Below are 24098 nucleotides of genomic sequence, written 5' to 3'. Positions count from 1 at the left end.
CCCCCCCCTTAATACTAAACCTGGAATAAGTTGACTCGTCCTGATAAAGATCTTAACATGTAGAGAAGGCGGGTTTTCTAAAGAGGTGAGGCTATTTCTCCAGGAAAAGACTCTTCCCCCCACACCCCCTTGCCTCTTTTTTTTTTTTTATAAGGTTCCACCCTCTAGAAAACAAAACTTTTTTTTTTCTGTTCCCCCTTTCGTGGAGGGACAGACCTCAGCGAAGTTGGGAAAGAACAGTCCATCAGAGAGACTGGAGAGGCCTCTTAGGAGTAAGACTTGCACGTCGCATTCATAGCCTCAGTGTCAGCTCCTCTTATTCGCACATTGATTGGGGCCGGGGGGCGGGGAGCTCTGCAGACACGGACAGCCTCTGACCCTCCTGAGTTGGTATGTGACAAGCAGCCCTTGCAGTGCCATGTATTGGAAGAGCGATCAGATGTTTGTGTGTAAACTAGAAGAAAAGGACGTGCCGGAGCTGGCAGTTTCCGCTGAGAAGGTGAGCAACCCGACGCCTAGCCAGACCAGCTGAGTCGCAGTTTTCCCTGAAACGCGAGCTGTTTGTGCTCTTAAATGAGGTTGGGAGATTACCTGCAGCCCCTTAGCGTCAACCGTGGCTTTTTTTTTTTTTTTTTTTTTAAATTACGTCGTAGCGTTAGTTAGTAATCATTGCTTCCCCTCCCCACAAGCTCACTTAACCTGAGGCATGGAGACAGTAATTTGGGAGACGAAGCCTCGTGCCTAAGGCGCCCTCGGGTTCATGTGAGTCGTGCTTTTGTTGTTTGCCCTGGTGGTCGTGGCGGGCCAGGGACGAGGGGTTGGTTGGAAAGGGTGACTGCCAAAGTGGGGCCAGAGACCCTGCTTTAAGAGCCAGGTCTCCAGCGGATGCGTGCGGGCCCAGGGCGCACTTCCCGCACCAGGGCGCCCGGCGCTGCCCGGGGATCGCGACCCTGGGATAGACCCAGTGAGAAGTGGCTCTTAAGAAGGCCTCCGGATTGCCTAGAACTGACCAGGAGGGCCATTCAGACCAAAGCAAGACGATGGAGAAGAAAAAGCAAACACTTGGCGCACACACTGATGGGTCAAACACATTGATAGGAGAAACTGACAAGGTCTCCCTTCTCCCCGGAGCCCAGCCCCGTGGGTGTCTCGGTTTTAAGCTGGGAAATCACCTGTAGCCTGTTTGGGAAGGAGTGGGGAGGGCTCAGCACTGGAACGTTATCTCTGTGCTCCCCGCGACAGCAGGCTTTGGGTGTTAACCTCTTTGGGTCTGTGCGGACGCGGCCTTCGCTCAGTCACGCTGCGTCTCCACGGAGGATCGAGGAGAACCCGCTTCCGACGGGATCTTGCTCGGTGCTACCGGGAGGAAGGGGAGAAGGGAGGGGAAGAATCAAAATGTGGAGGTGTGGGGCGCTCAGAGGTTTCCCCAGTCGCAGCCCCCGTGGGCCTTCGTAAACGAAGGCAGAACAAGGCTACAAAGGCTGTGTTTTGGTTCAACACTAAAACTCCAGCAAAGGCTTGGATACAGAGTAACGCATGTTGTTGCTTTAAAAACATTTTGACTGAGCTCGGGTTTGGGTGAGGGTGTTTTTTGGTTTTTTTAAATGGCACGCATTAAATTCAGCTGGATATTTCCATTATTCGACCCGCTTTTTACGTTGGCTAAAAATAATCCTTTAGTAGCTCAAATGTTGACTTACTGAGCAATAAGTGGCAATTTACACCTTAAAGAAACGAGTGTAAATTACTCGTGGCTCTAATTGCTGCAAGTTTACCAAAGAGCTGCTGGCTCGGTTAAATCTGAAGCATTTTCATTCAAATTGTCATCGGAACAAACACCAGGCTCCTTAAATCCCGCCGTAATTAACTTTCAAGTATCCTATTAAACCTCTTCACCTTTTAAAAAGCCTCCTTTTAAAAATATACGTATATGTCTTGCTCTTTTAATTGAGGTGATTAAAGAAATCAAGTTTCGTCCCCCACCCCCTCCTCAATTCTCTTTTCTTTCCACGCACTTCCCACCCCCCCGCCCCAGCCGGGTGATCCCCGCTCCTCGGTGATTGACGTCTAGAAAGAAAATGCTTCGTGCAGGGATGATTGTTATTAACTCGTTACCCCCGGCGCGGGGCGGGGGCTGGGGAGCGCGGCGCGGCGCGGCTCGCCTAGCGCGGTGGGCGCCTCTCCGCGCCGGGTCTGTGTCCCGCCCGCCGCGAGGGAGGCTGCGCGCTGCGCCGGGGCCCCGGCGCCCTGACGGCTGCACGCGTGGCGCGGCGCGCAGGGGGCCTGCCTTAGCCCGCCCCCCGCGCCGGGAAGCCGAGCCTCGGGCGGCGCGTGCCCGCAGTGAACTTCTGTTTCTCTCCTCTCCCTTCACCTCTCTCCCTGCAGTGCCCGGGGCTCATGTCGGAGGAGTGCGGGCGGACGGCAGCCCCGGCGGCCGGGAGGACCCGGAAAGGCGCTGGGGACGGGGGACTGGTGAGTGGCGCGGGAGCCGGAGAACTCGCAGTGGGGAGGAGGTGCCGGACGCAGGGCCTCCGCCCTTGGGCTCCCCCCGCCCCCGCCCTCCAGACCCGGTTGACCCCTAGGGGCGCGGTTGGAGGCAAGGTCTGGAGCCGGCCAGGTCGTAGTGAAGCGCGGTGGGCTGGTCAGGGGTCGGCGACCACGACGGGTGCATGAGCAGAGCGTGGACCCCTGGGGACCTCGTGGACCTCCACGAGGGGGGTGTGCTGTGCAGAGGGAGGGGCGGCGGTGGAATGGGCGGTAGGAGGGGTCTAGAGCCACCGGCGACCGCGGCTCCTGGTCTCCTGCAGGTGAGTCCCGAGGGAGCGGGCGACGAGGACTCGTGCTCTTCCTCGGCCCCGCTGTCGCCGTCGTCGTCGCCCCGGTCCATGGCCTCGGGTTCCGGCTGCCCCCCTGGCAAGTGTGTATGCAACAGCTGCGGCCTGGACATCGTGGACAAGTACCTTCTTAAGGTAGGGCGGGGCCTACCCCGAGGGAGTCGGGGTGCCGTGGGAGCCCTGGGAAAGCAGACCCCCTCCCTCCTGTTATTTCCGAGCTCGAGACCCCACAAATTGCCCCAGTCTAGGATGATATCTGCGGTGAAGAGTCTCTGCAAAAGCAACTTGTGCGTGACAGGCACATGGAGGTCTAGAAGAGCAGTGTTTTTTGCAGGGTGACTGTGTGGAGTAAGCCCCGACTTAGACGGGGAAAGAAGCGAGGAAAACGCCATCGTTCAGAAATAGGGGCCTTCCTAGGCCCCGGTTATCACTTCATTAAAATATTTGTTTTTCTGAAGTGAAGTGATCAAATAACCGCCTGCTTGTAAAAGTTCCAGGTTAGGGTAGGCGATTCCTTCAGAAGTGGCAGTATCTCCTTCAGAAAGAACCACTATAACCTGCTTGCAAAATCTTCTCTGGGCAGATTTTTTAAAAAGTTTTATTTGCAGTTACCTGAGGCTTTTCCAATGTGGTGGGGGGGGAAAGGTAAAGTAGCATTTATCTGTAACTTCTTGCTATTTTAGACTTTAAAAATACCCCGCAATGCTCTTTTTGATGCCATCTCTAAAATAAAAATAAATTCATTGACAGCAAGTTAATTTCGACTCTTGGCACTATGTAGGATAGAGTAGAACTGCCTCAGAGGGTAGCCAAGATTTTAAACTTCTCAAAGCCGACTGTCTTGTTTTCCTTGACTGGCTGGTGGGTTCACACTGCAGACTTCTTTTAACAGAGGAGTGCTTAACTACTGCACCACCAGGCCTCCCAATACCCTGTTCCGTGCTTGAAAAACAAATGAAAATTGATCTAAAGCTAGAAAAAACTTGGGATAAAGAGCTTCAAGTGGTGGTTTGAGAGTTGACTGTCTATCTTAATTTGTTTTACTTTCCCTTACAATGTTGTGGAGTTTTGGGATAGAAATTCTGAGGTCACATTCATTCATGTCATTGCGTCAAGTTCATGCTCCCGTAGTCCCTCATATCATGGTTTCTCAACCTCAGTAACTTTTTAAAGCCATTATTTAATAGTTTTAGAATCTTAAACAAAATTAATAGCGAATGAGTTCACTTTTAGAACTGCCCCTCCCCCACGAGGATTCATTATGAAGCCAGTGAGTTTCAATCAGGAAGCTAATGAGTTTAAGTTTCTGCTTGAAGATTCACAGCAGCAGGTTTTTCTAGGAGGATGAAACCCACTGTACACCCCAGATAAAGTGCTGAAAGAAGTCCTAATGAAAATGTGAAAACTGATTAATCTTCAGTGGTGTAAATTCTTAAAATTGGCAGTTTGGCTTTCTCTTTAAATTTCATCTTCAGGATTTCTAGAATCAAGTGTTCTGGATGCAGGCATACCTTACTGTCTAACTTCACTTTGGTGCTTTTATTTATTTTTTTTAACAAACTGAACGTTTGTAGCCAGTCTATCCATGCTTTTTTCCACAACAGCATGTGCTCACTTCCTGTATGCCACATTTTGGCGAGTCTTACAATATTTAATTTTTTTCACATTGCTGTTGCACATACAATAGACTAGTTAGTGTGAACATAACTTTTATATGCGGGAAACCAGAAGTTTATGTGACTCCATCTATTGCTAAAGTCTGGAATGGAGCCCACATTTCTGAGATGTTCTTGTGTTTTAAAACTGTCTTAGTTTCTTGATGGCTGCTTTCAATGAGCTCCCTCAGTAACTAGCATCATCGTTAAGACTAGCACTTGATAGCTGAGAAGATAAAAAGGTTATGAGTGACCCATAACAAACTCTTCTGAAATCAAGAAAATAATTCCTGAGGATCATTTTTTAGATATTAAATACACTTTCAGTATTTGTGTTGTATAAAATACTACTTCTCACAGAAATTTGATACTAAATAATTGTATAAGAATGTTAAGTTTATAACTTTTTTAGATTTGTTTCTAATACGTTTGAATTCAGTCCGAATCACAGCTCAAAAATAATTGACCTAGTATAGACGTTGTACTTGAGAATGTGTTTATGTAGATGTATTAATGAAGATAAAATGACATTAGACTGGAAAAGTACAAATTGAATGTAATTACTGCTCTCTTTAATCCTCCAGTGCCATGTTTGTTTTTGTGTTGGGTTTGTTTCTCCCCCCCCCCATGGCTTGGTATATATGTTAATCTTAGATTTCAGTATACTTCAGTTATCAGGTGACATAGATGACATCTAGAATATTCTTTTTATATTACTTCTCCCTGGCAAAGAAATGAAAGGCAAAGTTTTGGGGGTTTGGGTTTGTGTGGTTTTTTTTTTCATTTGTTTGTTTGGTTTTTGGGTTTTTTTAGTGCTTGGAGGAATATTAGCAAACTAGGTTTAGGGCCTAACTTGATCAGAGAAAAGACCTGACTGCCTCTGAAGCCTGAATCTACCCTTGCTGCAAACAAAACAATTGTGGATCAAAATATAGGAAGATCAAAATATAGGAAGCCTTACAGAATGGAATACAAAAGGGGAATTCTACATGCTATCACAGTTTTGGTGTTAGGAAAAAATAGAACAGAAATAGATTTTTACTTTCAGGACAAGCATTTTACATTGTTAATATATACATATTTTCAGAAAAAAAGTGTTTTGTTAGTCTTTTTAGTTTTGTCAGATTAAAAAAAAAAACAAACCAAACCCTACATTTCTTTCCTTTTTTCCTCCCCTTATAGTAAGCATGTAACTCTTGGATAGCAAGACCAGAACCCAGAAACTCAGAAAATATATTGATAAATGACACTTTCATGAATGTTTGTATAATTTTAAATAGATAGTGTTTCTCTTTGTTTCTTAGTACCCTTTATATTTTATATCACAGAAAAGCATGTGAGGGTGGTTCTAACCAGAATCATTACATAGATTTTTCTTTATGACAGTGTAACAGTCTTCTTTAAAACCAAAATTGTACTTTTAGTATGAGCACCTCAATTTAAAATGAGAATAATTGTGATTTATTCCCTTAATTGTACCTATTCAGAAAGTATATATCACTGCGCTGTATCTAACATTTTAAGGTATACTACTTGAAATGAAAATGTGGAGAAATGGTTAGATACTTTTTTTGAATCCTGCAAAACTAGGCTTATTTTGTTCCAGCCAGTACCCAAAGCAGTTTAAACAATATTCTGAAGATTCTACAGTTCTCTACACATAGCTAATGAAGGAAACAATACTTCTGTCATCTCTATTTAAATATACCCTACCAGTTTTTGTTTTGGAGGGTAATGGTTGTATTATTTCTTTAGAAGGGTAAAAATTCCTCTTACAAAGCTTTGCCCACTTCCTTTTCTCTCTCTGTCTCTCATTTGAATCTCAGGTTGTAACTATTTGGCCAACAAGTAGGTTGAGAAGGTGTGTGGTTTGCTTTCTTCAGCTACCAAATTTCATAGTAAAAGAAAGAAAGAAATCTTGTCTTTAGGATACACATTATTGCTTTGTTCATGAAGGTTCAATTTAACAAGAGGATATTCTAAATTCCTCAAAGGAATTAAAAAAAAAAAAAACCAAAAAACAAACCCCAAAATATAAAAACTGCAAATGTGGAATATACTAATACCATTTTGACGTTGAGATCTTAAATGTCTATTTTAGATGTCTATTTTGTAATTGCTCCTTTTAGATGAAAATATTCAGAGAATGTGTTAATATTAAGGGCTCAGCTTTTAAAATTGCTAGTGCATAAAATCAGCCAATACTGTTTTGTGGTAATAGAATGGCTTTTTAACCTGCCTTTCTTCTTCCCAGGTAAATGACCTTTGCTGGCATGTCCGCTGTCTCTCATGCAGTGTCTGCAGGACCTCCTTAGGAAGGCATACCAGCTGTTATATTAAAGATAAAGACATTTTCTGCAAACTTGATTATTTCAGGTACTACTATAACTGTGAATTCAAGTGTATCAGAGATAGTGAGGGTGGTACAATATAGGGCAAGGTTCAGATAATGTGGTTCTTAGGGTTGCTCTGAGTCATACTTGACTCATAATAATGAAACTACTTATTCATAAAACAGACCTTCTGAGTTTTTCATCCCAAAGAGATGGAGAGAGACCTTTTCAGGCTTATTTGTTTTACCTATGCAGTGGACATAAGGCATTGCCAAGAGAAAAAACAGGCCTGTCCTGGAGAGAGAAGGTGAAACCAACTTAACTCTCTAGAGACAAAGATTTTGAAGTTCCATCTATACTCTGGGCATGCTGTCAGGAGGGAGAGTCCTTGGAAAAGGACATCATGCTTGGAAGGGTGGAGGGACAACGAAGGAGAGGAAGACCCTGGATGAGATGGATTGAAACAGTGACACTGGTAATAGAGGCAGGCGTGTTGGAGACAGATAGGACAGCATTCATAGCTATTGTGCATAGGGTCACTATGAATCTTAGGCAATTTGATGGCACATAACTTGCAGTGGTCTTTGAAAATAAAGCTTTCATTTCTTTGAGATACAATCTTTAGTAAAATAATAAAATAACCATATTTACCCCCTATGTAATTCAGTATGTTAATGAAAATAATTTATCTCTACATTGGGGATGACTATTTTAGGTATTTAGAAACGGAACCCTCCTCTCCCCTTTTTGGTTGTGTCTTGTCTTGGTACAAAATATGAACTACCAGATGACTTACTGTGACAAAGTGCCTTAGTTAGGAGGAAGTAGTAAGACAAAAAATTCCCAGTGAGGGGGGAAAAATGCCAAGATTTTAAACGTTTGTTGCCAGTTAACAAAACTGAAAAATCTGTAATTTAAGCCTTTATAATTTGGAGATTGTGATATACTAATTTAAAGAACCAATTTCATAAATAAACCAGGTCTAATATATCTGAAAATATTTTCTTTTGTCTTTGAGCTTTGTTTTGTGAATTTATACTTGGATACAATTTTAAATGTAACATTCTGTGTCCTCTCTTTGGAACAGTCTACATGTGAAGTTTCAGTAAGGTTACAATTTAATTCTTTGTGAATAGCTTTCCAGAAATTGAAATAATTTTTAACCATGACTTTCTAAAATGCTACATTTTTTTCTTCATTTGCACTTTGAAATAAAAAAATTCATTGTGAAAGGTGTAAATTAATAAAACATAGTGAAGTCTACAGAATTAACTTTATATACTCCAAAAAATTTATCCAGAACTTAATTTCTTGAATTGAATTGTTGAGTCATTTAAAACATTTCATTGTCATGATTTTTTAGATTCAAAATATTAAAATTAGCAAAAATTTATTTATTTCCCATTTTTCCTCAATGATTTTGCTCTTATTATTTTTATGATAATTTAAAACTTAATTATTAAAATCTAGTTCTTTAGGAATCTTAATAGTTGCTTCATATATTCTTGTACTCTTAAATCAAGGTTAAGTTTTTCAGAGTAACTTAATGTGAACTCTTGAGCATTTATTAATGAATAGAAATAAGACACATGTACTAATCTCACTTGATCTGGGTGTTAGACTATAAAATAATTCTAGCTACTTAGAGAGCATTAAGTACTTTATATTTTACATTTTCCACCTAGTTTTAACTTTAAAACCTACATTTTAATATGCAGATGTTTCTGAAAGTTTTGGGTAACATTGCAATTACTTTTTTAATCAAAAGAAACATTCATACTTTGCTCATGTATGGGTTGAAGAACCTCTACTTATAGATTAGTATTATCAATTCTACATATATGTACTATTTTTTATGTATATACCTCAGTTCTTTCTATATAATAAATGCATAGACATATTCACAGATAATTTTCTAATTTCAGAATTCCAGCTTTGTTTTAGAAATTTTACTATTTGTAATGTTAATCTTCACTTGGTGTATTTTTTGCACTTAATGTGTTTTCAACCTGGAGTGTGCATCTTGAATCTTTATGTAAATTTTAAAATGCATTATTTGTTAAGAATTCTATTCCATTTATTAAGAAGGGGGAAATCCATTTTTTTCATAGAATAATGAGGTTTTATTTTTATCCAGTAGCTTTCAATTGTGTCCCAAACATGTCTTAATTATTTACCGTATTGACTTGTAGAAGACTTGAATCCTGTTTCATTTTCAACAGATTAAATACCTGGGTTAATTCAAGGAGTAACATAATGTGCTAGTTTAATCTTCATCTGATGAGTATCTCGCCAAGCATTAAAACGTTGACTCTTATCCTTCTGTTAACTGTATAGAAGGTATGGAACTCGCTGCTCTCGATGTGGGAGGCACATTCATTCTACTGACTGGGTCCGGAGGGCCAAGGGAAATGTCTATCACCTGGCATGCTTTGCCTGCTTTTCCTGTAAAAGGCAGCTTTCCACGGGAGAAGAGTTTGCTTTGGTGGAAGAGAAAGTTCTCTGCAGAGTTCATTATGACTGCATGCTGGATAATTTAAAAAGAGAAGTGGAAAATGGTAAATATATACTTAAAATACCTTTAAGTCTTTTGTGAATATAAGGATAAAAATTATTTTTCCTAAGGATTCCATAAGGTTTTATGTTTTGCAGTTTGTTGTGGTAAAACCTATTAAGGCCTCCACTGTTGGTGATGTTCTCCATCTGTTCATATACATGGAAAGCTTGGCTGTGTGTATGAGACTTCTGCCATATTTTTGGGCAACAGCCTTGAATTAAAGCTCTGCTTTTCTTTATATAACCAGTTGTTTCCCTATATTTGCCTTCCTAAGGATAAGCTGTAGATGTAGACTTAAAACTTTTTGCACATTTAACTAAACATACATGCCTATAAATGGAAAATTGTTTCCAAACTCTATTTGTAGTTTGTTTTAAAACTTAAAGGGTTTTACAATTCAGAATATGTATACAGTTTCATTGGGAGCTGAGAGATTCAAGAATCCCATTATTGTTTGCTTGGTGGTCTCTTGAGTTCCCAATGTGAATCTTGTGGGTGCTTTTTGTTTTATTTTGATTTTTTTTTTAAATGCAGGTAATGGGATTAGTGTGGAAGGTGCTCTACTAACAGAGCAAGATGTTAATCATCCAAAACCAGCAAAAAGAGCTCGGACCAGCTTTACAGCAGATCAGCTCCAGGTAGACTTCACAATGAATTTCTGATTTTGGAAACCCCTCCTGAATTAAAAAACAAAAAAAACAAAAACAGAAACAAAGAAACTGAACAACAAATCTTACAATCTCCATATTACCTAGAAATATTTGTTGTTGAAAAGATTAGGCCTATGCCTTTTGTGAAACTCACCCAATGGATGTATGAAAAGAATTCTTAGTGACCAGAAGTGTTTACCAATATTTTCAGAATCATGACATAAACTAATTGTTAAAGCTTTTTTCCTTTGAGATCTGTTGATATCAAAATTAAAGTGGAAACAAAATTGTCATCTGTCCTAACTTCCCAATAAAATAAATTTAACTCAACAATTTACATTACTACCTGTAATTCCAATAGAAGATAAAGTATTTTATGACTCTTAAAAGAAAAAGATACATGGTATATGGGTCTATAGGACACTGATGTATTGATGTTTTAAGCAAAAAGCAATCAGGTTTTAGTGGACAAGGCTGTGTTTTCTGAGCAAGAAATAATTGAATATACCTCACCATAAGTAGAAACCTTGCTGATGATTCTAGAAAAGTGGATTGTTTTTAAAGGGTAGAGGAAGCAAGTTGATAATTTGGTGTTAAAGGTTGATTATGCCTCTTGAAATTGGAGGGATTATTTTCAGTATATCTACCCTAGATATAAATATGGTTGTCATAATTTTGATTTATACACATTGTCAAGAAAATAGTCATTACACCTTGCTTCATTTTTATACACACATATTCTTGAATTTTTCCCCATAACAAAATTGTTGTTGTTATGTGCCATCAAGTTGCTTGCGACTCATAGCGACCCTATGTACAACAGCCCTAAACTCGGCTCTGTCCTGTGCCAAGCACACTGTCTCTGACACTCCCATCCCGATTATCCCAGTCACTGAATCAATCCACCTCATAGTTATATTTACTGAAATATTAATGTGGCTGAGGTATTTGTTTTGTGTTAAGGTAAAATAACTTCTTGAGTGCCTACCCTGTACCAAGCACTGCTGGATGCTTTATGTACACTATGCATTTACGTCAGGACAGTCATACAATGTTAAAAAAGGGATTTTTTTTTCAAAACGACTTTGTAATACGTGATTTCAGAGATGGGCCAGTGTTTAAGATGAATGCAGTAAAAGGATTTCAAGAGAGAATTTTCATTTTGAGACTGATGAGTGATGAAATACTGAAAATACTGATGTGATACAGATATTCCAAAGGGAATTAAATGACACTGGATAAAAATCTGGCAATAAATCTAAGTCCACTGGAGAAAATTCCCAAAGAGATGTTTCTGGTTTCTTAATATAGAAATAAAATACATGGTTAATAATGAATGAAAAATAAGAAAATTCAAAGAAATACCTGTTTTGAACTTGGCTTTTGAGAATGATCATGACATAAAACCCTGAGTTAGGGGATAAGATGCATGTGAAAGATCAAACAAAATATCTAGTAGCTAAAAGATGGCTGGGTTAGAATATAATCCCAACTAGAAATATATTTTTTATAGTGTTTTATTCCCATGTAGTTCTAGCTGTAATTACAATTCTGATAATTTTCAGAGAATTATTACTAAAATTATAATTATTTATTTTTTCGACTGCTTTAAACATGTAACATCTTGTATAGGAAGGTGATTGTAGATTTTATGTGCCATCAAGCCACCTGCAACTCATAGCAACCCTATGTACAACAGCCCTAAACCTCGATCTATCGTGTGCCAATCTTATTGTCTCTGACATACCTACCTTCATTACCCCAGTCACCAGATTAATCCATCTCATCAAGTCTTCCTCTCTTGAACTGTCCTTCCATCCTCCCAAGCATGATGCCTCTCTCCAAGGACTGATCCCTCCTTGCAACATGTCCAAAGTATGTCAGATGAAGCTTCAGAATCCTTGCCTCCAAGGAGCAGCCTGGCTTCACCTTCTCCAGGATGAACTTGTTTGTTTTTCTAGCAGTCTGTGGTATATTCAGTATTCTCTATCACCACAGCTCAAAGGCATCAATTTTCCTGTTATCCCTAGTCATTTCCCAACTTTCTGATGCATAGCAAGTAATTGCAAAGACCATGGCCTGTATCAGGTGCACCTTAGTCTCCAAACTGACATTGTTGCTCTTCAGTACTTTGGAGAGGTCTCTGGCAACAGACTTTCCCAGTGCAATTTGTATTTTAATTTCATGGCTGTGGTTCTAGAGCCAAGCAAACTGAAGCTGGCAGCAGTTTCAATCACTTCATCTTTCGTGATGCTGCCTATCAAGCCAGTGGTGAGAAACTTTTTCTTGATGTTGAGCTTCAATCCATATTAAAGGGAGCAGTCCTTGACCCTCTACAGCAAGCATTTCAGGTCCTGAGTTTCAGCAAGCACTGCTTAAATAAAAAGGAACAATATTGAGATTTTTGTGTGTTAAATTCTATTTTAGGCATTATATATATATATACACACACATACATACATACATACATACAAACAAATCTCCTGGGACTCTTGAAATAATTCCTTATAATGCCCCACTAAGAGGTACAAGAACTTCCTTCTCAAGGCAGGACACCAAAGTTAAGATATACTCCTTAATATAAATATCATTCCTGAAAGAAATGACAAGAGTTTGAGTCTATTTGCCAAATCTTTTTTCATTCCATGGTCTTTTTGTTTTGTATGATCTCCCCAGGAGACTATACAACTTAGCTTTAACAAAACTCTTAATGGACGCAACAGCTAAAACAGCAAATGCAATTCTGAATCTTGTAGATAACCTTCTGAATTTTAAATTGCAAACATAATTTAAGTTGTGGATTATTGTGGTCAGAATCGTAAGGTTTTATCAAAATTACAAACTATTAAAAAAGGAAAGAAAATATGCTTACAGAAAATGCTTTCATTTTTTTTCCCCAATATTTACTAACATCTGTTTTATACCTAGGATGATTGAATAAAATGTGACACAATCCTCAGTTCTTTCTAATTTAGGAATCTGGGATTTCTTTTGTTTTGGTTGTTTTTGCCAGACCCTCAAATTACTTTATCTGAAAACTGTATGTTCAAGTAGTATTTGAATTGAACAAAATAACATAAGTGAACAGAAAATTAGTTAATATTATACATGAAAGAACGATGAGAGTAGTTGTTGTGTACCTCAAGAACGCTCTGGAGCCTTACTATTAAGGAATGGCATTGCCCATGCAAAGGCTCACAGTTCATCCACTCACTACTCCATGGAAGAAAGATGGGCAATCTTTTCCTGTGTGATTTAATGAAAACCCATTGGAGGGTTAGCTAAGAGTTGGTTACAGCTCGAAGGCATATAACAAAAAGCTAAACTTCCATGGAATTTTAAGAGGCTGGACATTGCACTGGAGGAGATTGCTCCCCTCTCCCCCATGGAGCAGCTTGTGAATTTGGATTGCCTGCCTTTGATTTGACAGTGCCACTCCTTACCACCAAAGTGAAAGGAAAACACACAATAATTTGTCAAAATTACTTTTTTAAAAGTGGTGTTGTGTACTGTTAAGTTGGAACTTTCTTATAGCTGACCACCCTCCATCAGGTTTTCAGAGACAATAAATCTCACAGAGAAGAAAATGCTCATGTTTTTCCCATGGAATGGCTGGTAGATTCAAATCATATTCCGGTGGATTATCAGTGGAGCTCCTTACCACTAAGCCACCAGAGCTCCCTACTTGCACATTTCAAAGAAGAGAAACACTTAGGATCCACAGGATGTGGTAGAAAAATATTTGAGATAGTGTCTTTTGCTTGGAGAAGAGATACTTAAAAATTTCCTGAAAATATTGTGGTTTCCTAATTGTAGTTGGGAGGTGATTATTTTCAGCATGCCAATGTTAACAACTGCTTTAATCTGCTGTTCTAGACAGGTGCCTCATGTAGACTCTTGAAAATTCAGGTAGACCTTCTGGCCTTAGTGACAAATGTCTTTGGAGGTTCACTTTTCACATTAGAAGAGTGAAAGAAGTAAAATAGATTTCAGCAGCAAGAGTGGAGAATAGTGAAATGAAGTAGAAATTAGAAGATTTTTCTGTTAAATGAAAACAGCACTATTAAAAGAAAATCAGCAAGCACATTTTATTTCATTTTGTTATAATGCAGAACAATCTGTGTTGACTGATATTTTGCTTTAGTCTTTGAGAAGTTTTATTAACCATGATTTTGCTCCATTATTAAACTTAATGAACTTGAAATGCATTTGTGAAAATCATACTGTTTTTGCTTTTATAAATTATCAATGATGACTTTTTCAATTAAATCCCCAAATACCTGTCTAGACTCTTTCTTTGAAAAAACTTTAGACATCATTTGTTCTTTTCTGAGACCTTTCTCAATTGTATAGAAACATAATTCTATTCACACATGACTTTTTAAAATAACACATTTGGCATAAGAAAAGAAGATGAAAATGACCTGAGCAATATTATAATCTCTTAAATTGATTCTGTTCATTTAAAAAAATTTCTAGACTATTCACACTGAGTATATGGTTCTGATACAGCTGAATAAGATTTTTCTGGAATATCTTAACCTAAAAGAGTTGAAAATTAGAGACTTAAGGAAAAATAAAATTTGTAAGTCTGTTAAAGGTTCCCAGGACAATACTAATTGTCTTCTCCACACTATCTTCAGATTTATTCTGTCACGAATATTCTGTCACAAAATTCACAAATGTGAATACATAAATGTGAAATACAAAGAAGGCATAGAAAGAATAAGGCAATCCTTTTAACCTCAGAGAACTTCCATTCTGCTCTGTAGAGCTAGACTTTCAAAGTACTGTATTTCACTGCACTATGACAATGTAGGTAGACGATATTATTATATGGAGAGCATAGTGGACAGTACATATAATTTTGCTTGTTGGAAAGGATGTAGGTTGAGGTCAGCAGTTGGCTACCCTCCTCCCCTGACTGCAGACCAATTCAGCCAAGTTGAATACCAGGCTCTCACTTGCTCATGCCTTAAAACACATCCATTGATCAGCTATCGAGAAGTAAAATTCAAGTACCCATCTTCATCCTATAATAATTAAAAAGATCCACACCTCTTGTGATTTTTGTTGTGGTAACCCTCTCTGGTCTTTCCTGTGTGCTCTTTTGCCATGTGTTTTAGGTAGAATTCTGTTGAAATGTTTAGATACTTTTCTTGAGAAACTGAGTTCCTCCTTTTCCTCTGATGTATCACTCTCTCCCAGTACCTAGGGTATTTTTTCAATCAAAAGGATCACATCAGAATCACTTGGGAAATTTTCTGTGTATACATGCTTGGGTGCCTGGAAATTCTTATTCTGTGGGCTGGCAGATAACTTGCCTTAAGAATCCAGATACTTCTTTGCATTTAGTAAATGCTTAAAACAATGACAGAACTATTACAATAAAATGAAATTCATCTGTTGAGTTGCATAATACTTGGAGACCAGTAAAGATTACATCGAGTTCTTGAATCTTTTGTAGTTCTACAAGGGCTAGGGCTAAATATGGTTTTTTTATGTTATGAAGCATTTTAATGCTGGCTGGCAGCTTTTCACCAAAAAAAAAGTCACAAGTAAGACTTAAGCTATTTATGCATTTTCTTGTAGGTTAGAAGGAGGGATAAAGATGAATGCCTTTTTAACTGCATAAAAGAGAGACAAGCTTTTATGTTGATAGACATTTTTTAAAGAAAAGTAAGCATTAGAAATTTGTGTAAATGTATAAAATATTTTTCATATGTACTTCCCTTGTGTTGATTTTCAAGTAATAAAATACAAGCAGCTCATTTTCTTGTGTATGTCTTTTCTCATGCGTCTTAAGAATGCAGGAGACTAAGTTGTTCATTTTTAGGTATTTACTCCCTACATTTTTTTAAACAGGTTATGCAAGCACAATTTGCTCAGGACAACAACCCAGATGCACAGACCCTCCAGAAGCTGGCAGAAAGGACAGGCTTGAGCAGACGTGTGATACAGGTGATTATTTTAAAGGTTCACTGAGAAAAAGAAAAGTCTTAATTATAGGTCTTTATAATTGTGCATTGTGTTTCTTTGTGAAGAAATACTAGCAATTTTCCACATTAGACTTCACAGTCTAAATAAATTCTGAAAAACATTACCAGCTTTCTTTGGCTAAGTTCTCATAACTTTTGACAAATGACTGTTTGCATATGTTACTTCGCTCTATTAAGTAATCCCGGGATCCTAAGACTAAAAAGACCTGGTTATGAGAACCAGTACTATATCTACTTTTCTCTCTCTCTCTGTGTGTGTGTGTGTGTGTGTGTGTGTGTGTGGTGGAGATAGTGGTCATTAAAAAACAAGGAAAGGAAGGCAACTTGGAAACTTAAATTGAGAGTTACAGTAAATTATTAGAACACAAAATTAGAGATGAAATGGCTAGAGTTCAATTATTTTTCATTTTTCTGGCAGGAGAAAGACACCAAAAATGGGTTTAGAAAGTAAGTCTAGAGACCATATATGGAAAAAGTAGAGATAGGAGAAGCTAGCTTAGAGTTATACAGGCTAAACTAGAGGTATAAACATCAATTGGGCATCTAGTGAAGTAATGATTTTTAAGAAGAGTCTTGGTGAGCTCTGGTGGCCTAGTGGCAGTAAACTGCACTGCAATCCCAGAGGTGCGCAGTTCAAGTCCACCAGATGCTCTGCTGAAGGAGGAACAATCGCCTCCTGTACCAGTCAGATCCAATTTGACGGTACTCAAAATAAAGAAATAAAAATTATTAAAAAAAAAAAAGAAGAGTCTTAGAGTTGGGGTGTGATGGTCCTGGAATTAATCAAGCAACATTCTGATTGCATCCTGATAACAAGTCTTGAATACTACAGTAGGAGGGAAAGTGAGTGAGTGCTGGAAACCAAATTTAGGGAGCAGAGAAGAGGCAAACAGTCTTTGGGAATGGTGTCCTTAAAAGGATTACAAAAGTTACAATTGGAAAGCTGGTTTGGTAACTGGGGAGAGAGATGGACTTCTGTAAGTCAGGTATGTGAACAGGTGTCTGAAAAGATGAACAGATTCCAAAGAGTTGAAGCTGTGAAACTCGATGAAAGTCTTTTATAGAGATCATAGAAAGCAGAATGCAAAGAATGGAGTCTAAGGAGATAACAGGGTAAGACATGCTGTGTGATTGAACATAGCAGCAGCCATATCCAAAGAATGAGTCTGATACAGATGCATCATTAACTGACTTTGAGGTGATTTCTAAAAGAAATTAACCAACCGGGTCAGTGTTGTTATGTGCCATCAAGTTCCCTGTGCCTCATAATGACCCCACATACAACATCTCTGAACGCTGCTCTATTCCTGAGACAATTTCGCTGTTTCCCTCACACCTCTATTATCCCCATTACTAAATCACTTCATCTCATCAAGGGTCTTTCTCTCCTGTACTGTCCCTCCACTCTTCCAAGCATTATGTCCCGCTCAAAGGACTGAACCCTCCTGGCAACGTACCATAGTATGTCAGATGGAGCTTCAAAATCCTTCTTAAGAGTAGCCTGGTCAGTGTTAGAGATCAGGAAAATGCAACCCTCGTGTAAACCTTTTGTATTTCTTATTAATTAAATATCAGAAGAAGTAACAACTTGAATAAAAGCTGAAAAACCTTTGATCAAGTTTGGAAAAGTTTAGCACTGTGAAGATTGCTAAACAAGTTCAACTTAAAAAAAAATCCTTTTTCCAGTCTTTCATTTTACTAGACATCACTTTTCAATGATATTTATCCTAAATATTCCTGGGTGCATTCTAATTTTATGTTTGTCTCCTTGAAGTAATGCTTGTTTTAGTTGGGTGAGCTCAGAATATAATTTATGATCTAGGAGAATTTAGACTGATTGACACTCAAAAGAAATTTTTTAAAATAAATAGTACTCAAGATTCAAGATAGTTTAAGCGATCATGACAAGCATTATAAATAACGGGAGTGAGGGAGAAGATAAAGTCCAGTATTACACACATACGATGTTCCCCCCCTACTTTATTTTGCATTGATTTGCAAACAAAATTTGTATATATTATATATAATGATTGCGCATTGTGTTTAACCAAACACTTCTCAGTATTGTGTTTTATAAAATTAATTACCAGTGATGTATGCCTACTATTACCTCCTCTTTTCAGGTCCCTATTGGATCTTTCCTAACTACATACACACACACACACCCCCCCCGCCCTGCAAACTCTCTTACCTTGGTGATTTCCTCTCTTCCCCACCATCTACCCCTCAACTCTCCCCTTCACCTTTTGGACTTTTAAACTCATCTTACTAGTTATCCACATATAGTGATATTTTAACTCTTAAGTTAGGTGATGAGTACTGGTAAAATTGCTGGATAGGTGATTCCAGGTCATTCAGACTCTCTGCCAGCATGGAACTGTGCTCTGTAGGTTTTCAGTAGCTGATTTTTTCAGAAATAGACCAGGATTTTCTTCCAAAAACTTCTGTGGCTTAATAGTCATACCTACTATACCATTTACACCACACAGGGATTCTGAATGGTGTATACATGGATATTTGTTCTTCCTAAATAATTAATGAACCATTTTTAAAAGGTAGCAGATGGTGAAGAGCTGATGATGATTGTGATGTGTGGTGACCCTATAGGACAGAGTGGAGACAGCTACCCCATAGGATCTTGAGGCTGTAGCTATTTATGAGAGTCGACTGTTTCCAGTTTCTCCCTGGGAATAGCTGGTGATTTTTTTCCAGTGTAAACACTTCTGCTGGCCTCCCAATGCTTAATCCGCTGCACCACTAGGCGCGCTCTCTCTGCTTTAAAGAGCTAGATCTCTAGAGGTTTTGGTTGACTGCAGTGAGATGAGGCTCTTTGAGATGTGTCCTACCACACCTCTAATCATTGGACTATTGTGTTTATTTCTGAGTGCCAGACTTAAAAAAGAAACCATTCTGAGAAGACTTATCTTTAAAGAAAAGCCACCAAGATTGTGAAAGATGTAGAAATTGTGTGCTAAAGTCACTAGGGATATTTATTTGGAGAAATGCAAGTTAGGAGGTGATAAGAGAAGAGAAGGGCTGGCATATACAGAGGTGCTGGTAGGTATAGTTGAGTGCATTCTGACCATAGCCACCCCATGTAATATAGCAGAACTGCTTCATAGGTTGATATGTGTTTGGTGGGTTGTTTTTTTTAACTTATAATTTGAAAGTTTTCCTGTATTCAATAATTGATAACACATTTTTGTGACATTGATTATAATCCCAACTCTACACCAGCACTTTTTTCTACTGCTTCCTTTGTATCTTCTTCCAATTCCCTTTTCTATCTCCTGCTACTCCCTTTGAGACTTCTCTATGGAGCACAGTTCCATTCTGACACACATGGGGTCTGAATGAGTTAGAATCAACTTGAAGGCAGTTGTACTGATACACATTACCCAACTTCTAAATTAAAACAGGTATGTATTACAGAACTTAATCTCCTCTCCCCATGACTGTATTTTATCTTGGTAGTAAAACAGGTTTGACCTGGAGAAGGTGAAACCAGGCTGCTCCTTAGAGGCAAGGATTTTGAAACTGTATCTTACATAATTTGGGCATGTTGCCTGAAGGGACCAGTCCTTGGAGAAGGACTTCATGCTTGAAAGGTTGTAAGATCATTGCAGGAGACGAAGATCCTGGATAAGATGGATTGACACTGATTTATGGCAGTGGGGGCAGGTGTATCTAAGACAGTGAGACTGGCTCATAGCAAGGCAGGACTCAGAGCTATTGTTCATAAGGTCACTATGAGTTGTCGATTTGACAGCACATAACAACAGTTGTGATTATTTTTATTCCTATCTTGAGTATCATTTGAAAAAAAAATTCTTTTCTGAAACAGATGACCAGAACTTTCTTTGATCTTATATGACTGAGTTTTCTAAAGGAGTGCATTTCTGTCTGGCACCAGTGATCACCCTGTAGTCCTACCTTTTGTTTAGCTGAGTGTTGAAGCATGGGAGTGATTTTAGTTGCAAGTTTGAAAGGGTCCTAGTCCTGGAGGTGCTCCCAGTCTCTTTCAGACTAGTAAGCCTGCATTCAGTTTGGGTTTTTTGTTTTAATAAAGGTGAGTTTTGTTCCACAGTTTCCCCCTGCTTTATCAGGAATCATCTAATGTGACCCCATTTAGAGCTGTCAGTAGTGGTAGCATCAGGTAGCCAGGAGACTGAAATTCATGATTGTTAAACTTAAGAGTAATTGATTTTATTTACTGCTCTTTACTCTGGCCTTTAAGAGAAGAATACTTAATACTTACACTTTCGATAGTCACTTACTAGCTTTTAAGACCCATAGGCTATTTTCAGTTACAGTCTTCACAGAATCAGATTGCTAGAGCTCCTGAGCATATTTGCACCATCAACTTTAGGTTAGGAGCCAAACACTTAACTGTGTTTGCATTACTAGGGCTTCTATACACAGAGTAGGTACAGGGATACCATGGAGAGATTATGGGTTCAGTTCCAGCTCATCACAATAAAATGAATGACATGAATATTTTGGTTTCCCAGTGCATACACATGTTAGGTTTACATTGTGCAGTAGCATTATGGCAACATTTGAAATATGAGAAGTACCAAAAGGTGCCAGAGATAGAGGGAAAACATGCTGTCAGGATAATGGTCCTAATAAACTTGTTTGGTGCAGGTCTGTCACACATCTTTGATTTGTTTGAGAAAAGGAAAAGCCCAAACCAGGACTCTCCACAGTATCGTAGAAGTGCAGTGAAAATCATGAGAGCAGAATCAGGACCCTAGAAAGAGTGTAGGAAAAGGCAGATTTCACTCAAGGTGAATTTTCTCTAGGGCGTTCTGGTGGCTTTGCCCGTAGGAAGGTGCTCTGTTGACCCAGAGCCTGTCGCTCCCTGGCAGTTTGAGTGCCCACCAACCTCTCCAAGAGAAGAAAATGGACATTTGCAGCCTTGGAAACCTAATGGAAGGTCAACTAGGAGTCAGTTTTCACTGAGCAGCAATGAGGTGGTTTTTTTGATAATCACAGGTAGTGAGTTTCTTCTGCTCAGGACTTGGGGTCCTGCATAGTCCTATGCTGAGTACTTTAGACCCAATGGGCTAAGAGTTCTTCCTCTTTGCTTTGTGCATTCAGTGGCAATAACTGCTGTGGTAAGTTAAATTTATGACTTTTATGTTTCAAATTATTTTGAAGTTCCTGAATTGTTTTGAGGGCTTGTCTTACTATTTAAAGGTGTATTAATCTATTAAAATATATTTTAATTTCTAGGTATTTAAACATCTGTTAGGTCAATTTTGCAATTATTGAACAGGGTGGAACTGCCTTAAAAAGAAAGTTTCCAAATCTGTATATCTTTACAGAAGCAAACATCTAATCTATCTTCCTTGGTGTGTGTAGTAGCTCAAAACTGCAAGCCTTTCCTTGAGCAGCCAAGCAAGTACTTAACTGATACCCCAGCCGAACTCTCCCCTGGGAAATATTCACTAATATTTTGAGAAAGTTAACTTGATTCTGGGACAGTAGTGGTTCTGTGGTAGAATTATCACCTTTTATGCAGGCTACTCAAGTTTGAATCCCACCAGTGCACTTTCTGTATTACCGCCTGGTTGTCAGTATAGGCTTGTGTAATGTGATGCTGAACAGGTTTTAGCAGAGCTTTCAAACCAAGACTAGGAAGAAAGAAATGGTGTTATAGTTCCCCAAAAAAATCAGCCAATGAAAATCCTATGGATTAAAAGGTTGATCTGCAACTAATTATGGTGCTGGCACAGAATATTGGGCAACATTTTTTTAATGTTTCATCATGGAGTTGCTTTGAGTCAGGGGCTGGCTGGACAGCAGTTAACAACAACTTGATTTTAAACACTGAAACTAGGAGAATGCATTTTTGGATGCTGGCTTTTAATATGTGAGAATTAATGTTTTTTGTAAAGGAAAGGAAAGAGAATTAGTGACACATAAGCATAATGCTTCTATCTGCATCTTTCTCTAGGTATGTATGTATGTATATCTACAGATATATATATATACACACATGTGTATATATATGTATATATACATGTATGTATATACATAGTATGCCTATACAAAGACATATATACATATGTGTGTGTTTTGTATGTATGTGTATACACAGAGACAGAGAAAGTGTGCATACTTGTTCATTTGTTTCCTTAGGATAAATTCCTAGAACTGTGATTGTTGAGACAAAATAGAAAACATTTTAGAAACTTAGACTAGTATTATAGAAATACAGATTGAAGCTCAACATCAAGAAAACAAAGATTCTCACCACTGGGCCAATAAGCAAACTTCATGATGGATGGAGAAGAGATTGAGATTGTTGATAACTTCAGCTTGCTTGGTTCCACAGTCAGTAAATACTCTTGGCACCAGCAGTTAGGAAATCAGAAGGTGAATTGCACTGGGGAAAGACTGCTATCAGGGGACCTCTCCAAAGTACTGATGTGCAACAAAGTCAGTCTGGAGACTAAGGTACACCTGACCCAGGCCATGGTATTCACAGTTACTTGCTATGCATCTGAGAGCTGAACAGTAACTAAGGTTGATAGAAAAAGGATCAATGGGTTTGAGTTGTGGTACTGGAGAAGAGTGTTTAACATACCGTGGACTGCTGGGAGAACAGGTCTGTCCTGGAAAGAGTGAAACTGGGCTACTCCTCGGAGGCAAGCATTTTAAGGCTCTGTCTCACATACTTTGGGCACGTGACTGGGAAGAACCAGTCTTTGTAGAGGGACATCATGCTTGGAAAGGTGGTGGGGACAGTGCAGGAGAGGAAGACCAATATGAGATGGATTGACTCTGTGACTAGGGAATGGGATTAAGGTTGTCAGATGATGAGATTGGCTCAGGATAGAGCATGTTTCAGAGCTAACATAAACAGGGTCACTATGAGTCACGGGCAACTCAATGGCACATAACAGCAGTGTGGAAATTACCATTCAGTTAGATAATGGAGCTTTACTCTGCCAGTAACTCAATATGGAAGTTCCCTTTCCTCCAACTTGTACACCTTGAATGCTATCTTTCTTTTTTTTTAAAGATCATGAACTTTTGGTGCTGTGGTAAGAATCAGCACTGCAGTCCCGAAAGGATGCAGTTTGAATCCACCAGCTTCTCCACAGGAGAAAGATGGGCAGTCTCCTTCAGTGTGATTACTGCCTCTTAAAAGCCACTCAAGGGTCAGCCCTGGCTCGGTTCCAACTCGATGGCACACAGCAATAACAATTTTGTTTATTCATTTGTCTACTGACAGGTAGTAGAGCTGTTTGCACATGTGGCTTTAGTGACTAGTGCTGCAGTGAGCTTTGAGTATCTGCATCCTCTAATTTTTAAAAAAATTATATGTTTTTAACTTAGGTTATTTTTTTCTTGCCATCTCACTTATTTTTATGAATGGACATTTAATCTTATTATAGTAAACTTTTATGCCTATCTAGTCACTATATATTCTAATTTCTTAGTCTTTAGTAGTTTTGGCCTTTTCTATGCTTCTCCATGGAAAGTATACCAAATGTTTCCTTAATTATTTATGGTTCTAATTATTTTTACCAAGACTTTAATTTATGTGCAGTCGCATTCTGGTTACACATGAGGTAAGGATTTGCCTTTTTTCCCTACATGATTAGCCAGCTTTCCCTAAATCATGTTTTAAGTTATAATTTCCCACAACTTACAAGATGTCATCTCTTTATGAACTTAATTCTTAAGCAGGCATGCTTTTATTGTGTTTCATATCATTAAGGACAATACAGTTTATACAAAAGAAAACTTGTGGCAGCTCTGTGCTGAGCAAGTCTGTTGTTACCATTTATCTGGCCTCATGTGTTCAGTTTGTATCTGTGTGTCACATTTCAATAATTCTTGCAGTAGTTCAAACCTCTTCATAATTCTCCTATCAGTATATTGTTGTTGTTATGTAGGCTAATAATTTTTATATGCCTTGATAAGCTCAGAATATAGAGTGGTCTGCTTTATTGTGATAGTCACTTTGTAGTAGTGGTCAGGATTCTAGCTATTTGGAGAAATCCCTGTATTTTAATGTTTGGACTTTTTCAGGTTTTGTTTTAGAAGTTATTT

At 38.8% G+C, this 24098-nt stretch overlaps 1 protein-coding gene across 1 annotated transcript in view; it reads left to right on the top strand.

Annotated features, from left to right (window-relative positions):
• The first annotated feature begins 695 nt into the window (after positions 1-695).
• LHX8 (LIM homeobox 8) overlaps positions 696-24098 on the top strand; it is a 35121-nt gene continuing 11718 nt past the window's right edge. Inside the window, exons 1-7 of the mRNA XM_006888602.1 lie at positions 696-762; positions 2386-2472; positions 2808-2969; positions 6744-6865; positions 9160-9380; positions 9914-10017; positions 15895-15990. Of these exons, the coding sequence (XP_006888664.1) occupies positions 2398-2472; positions 2808-2969; positions 6744-6865; positions 9160-9380; positions 9914-10017; positions 15895-15990 (780 nt within the window). The 5' untranslated portion in view covers positions 696-762; positions 2386-2397. The remainder of the gene's footprint in view (positions 763-2385; positions 2473-2807; positions 2970-6743; positions 6866-9159; positions 9381-9913; positions 10018-15894; positions 15991-24098) is intronic.

Source organism: Elephantulus edwardii, unplaced genomic scaffold (genome assembly GCF_000299155.1).
Source record: "Elephantulus edwardii isolate Elephantulus edwardi_28Jun2011 unplaced genomic scaffold, EleEdw1.0 scaffold00069, whole genome shotgun sequence".
Taxonomy (NCBI): domain Eukaryota; kingdom Metazoa; phylum Chordata; class Mammalia; order Macroscelidea; family Macroscelididae; genus Elephantulus; species Elephantulus edwardii.
The sequence above is the reverse complement of the archived record's forward strand: the minus strand, read 5'-3'. Positions and strand labels throughout refer to the sequence as shown.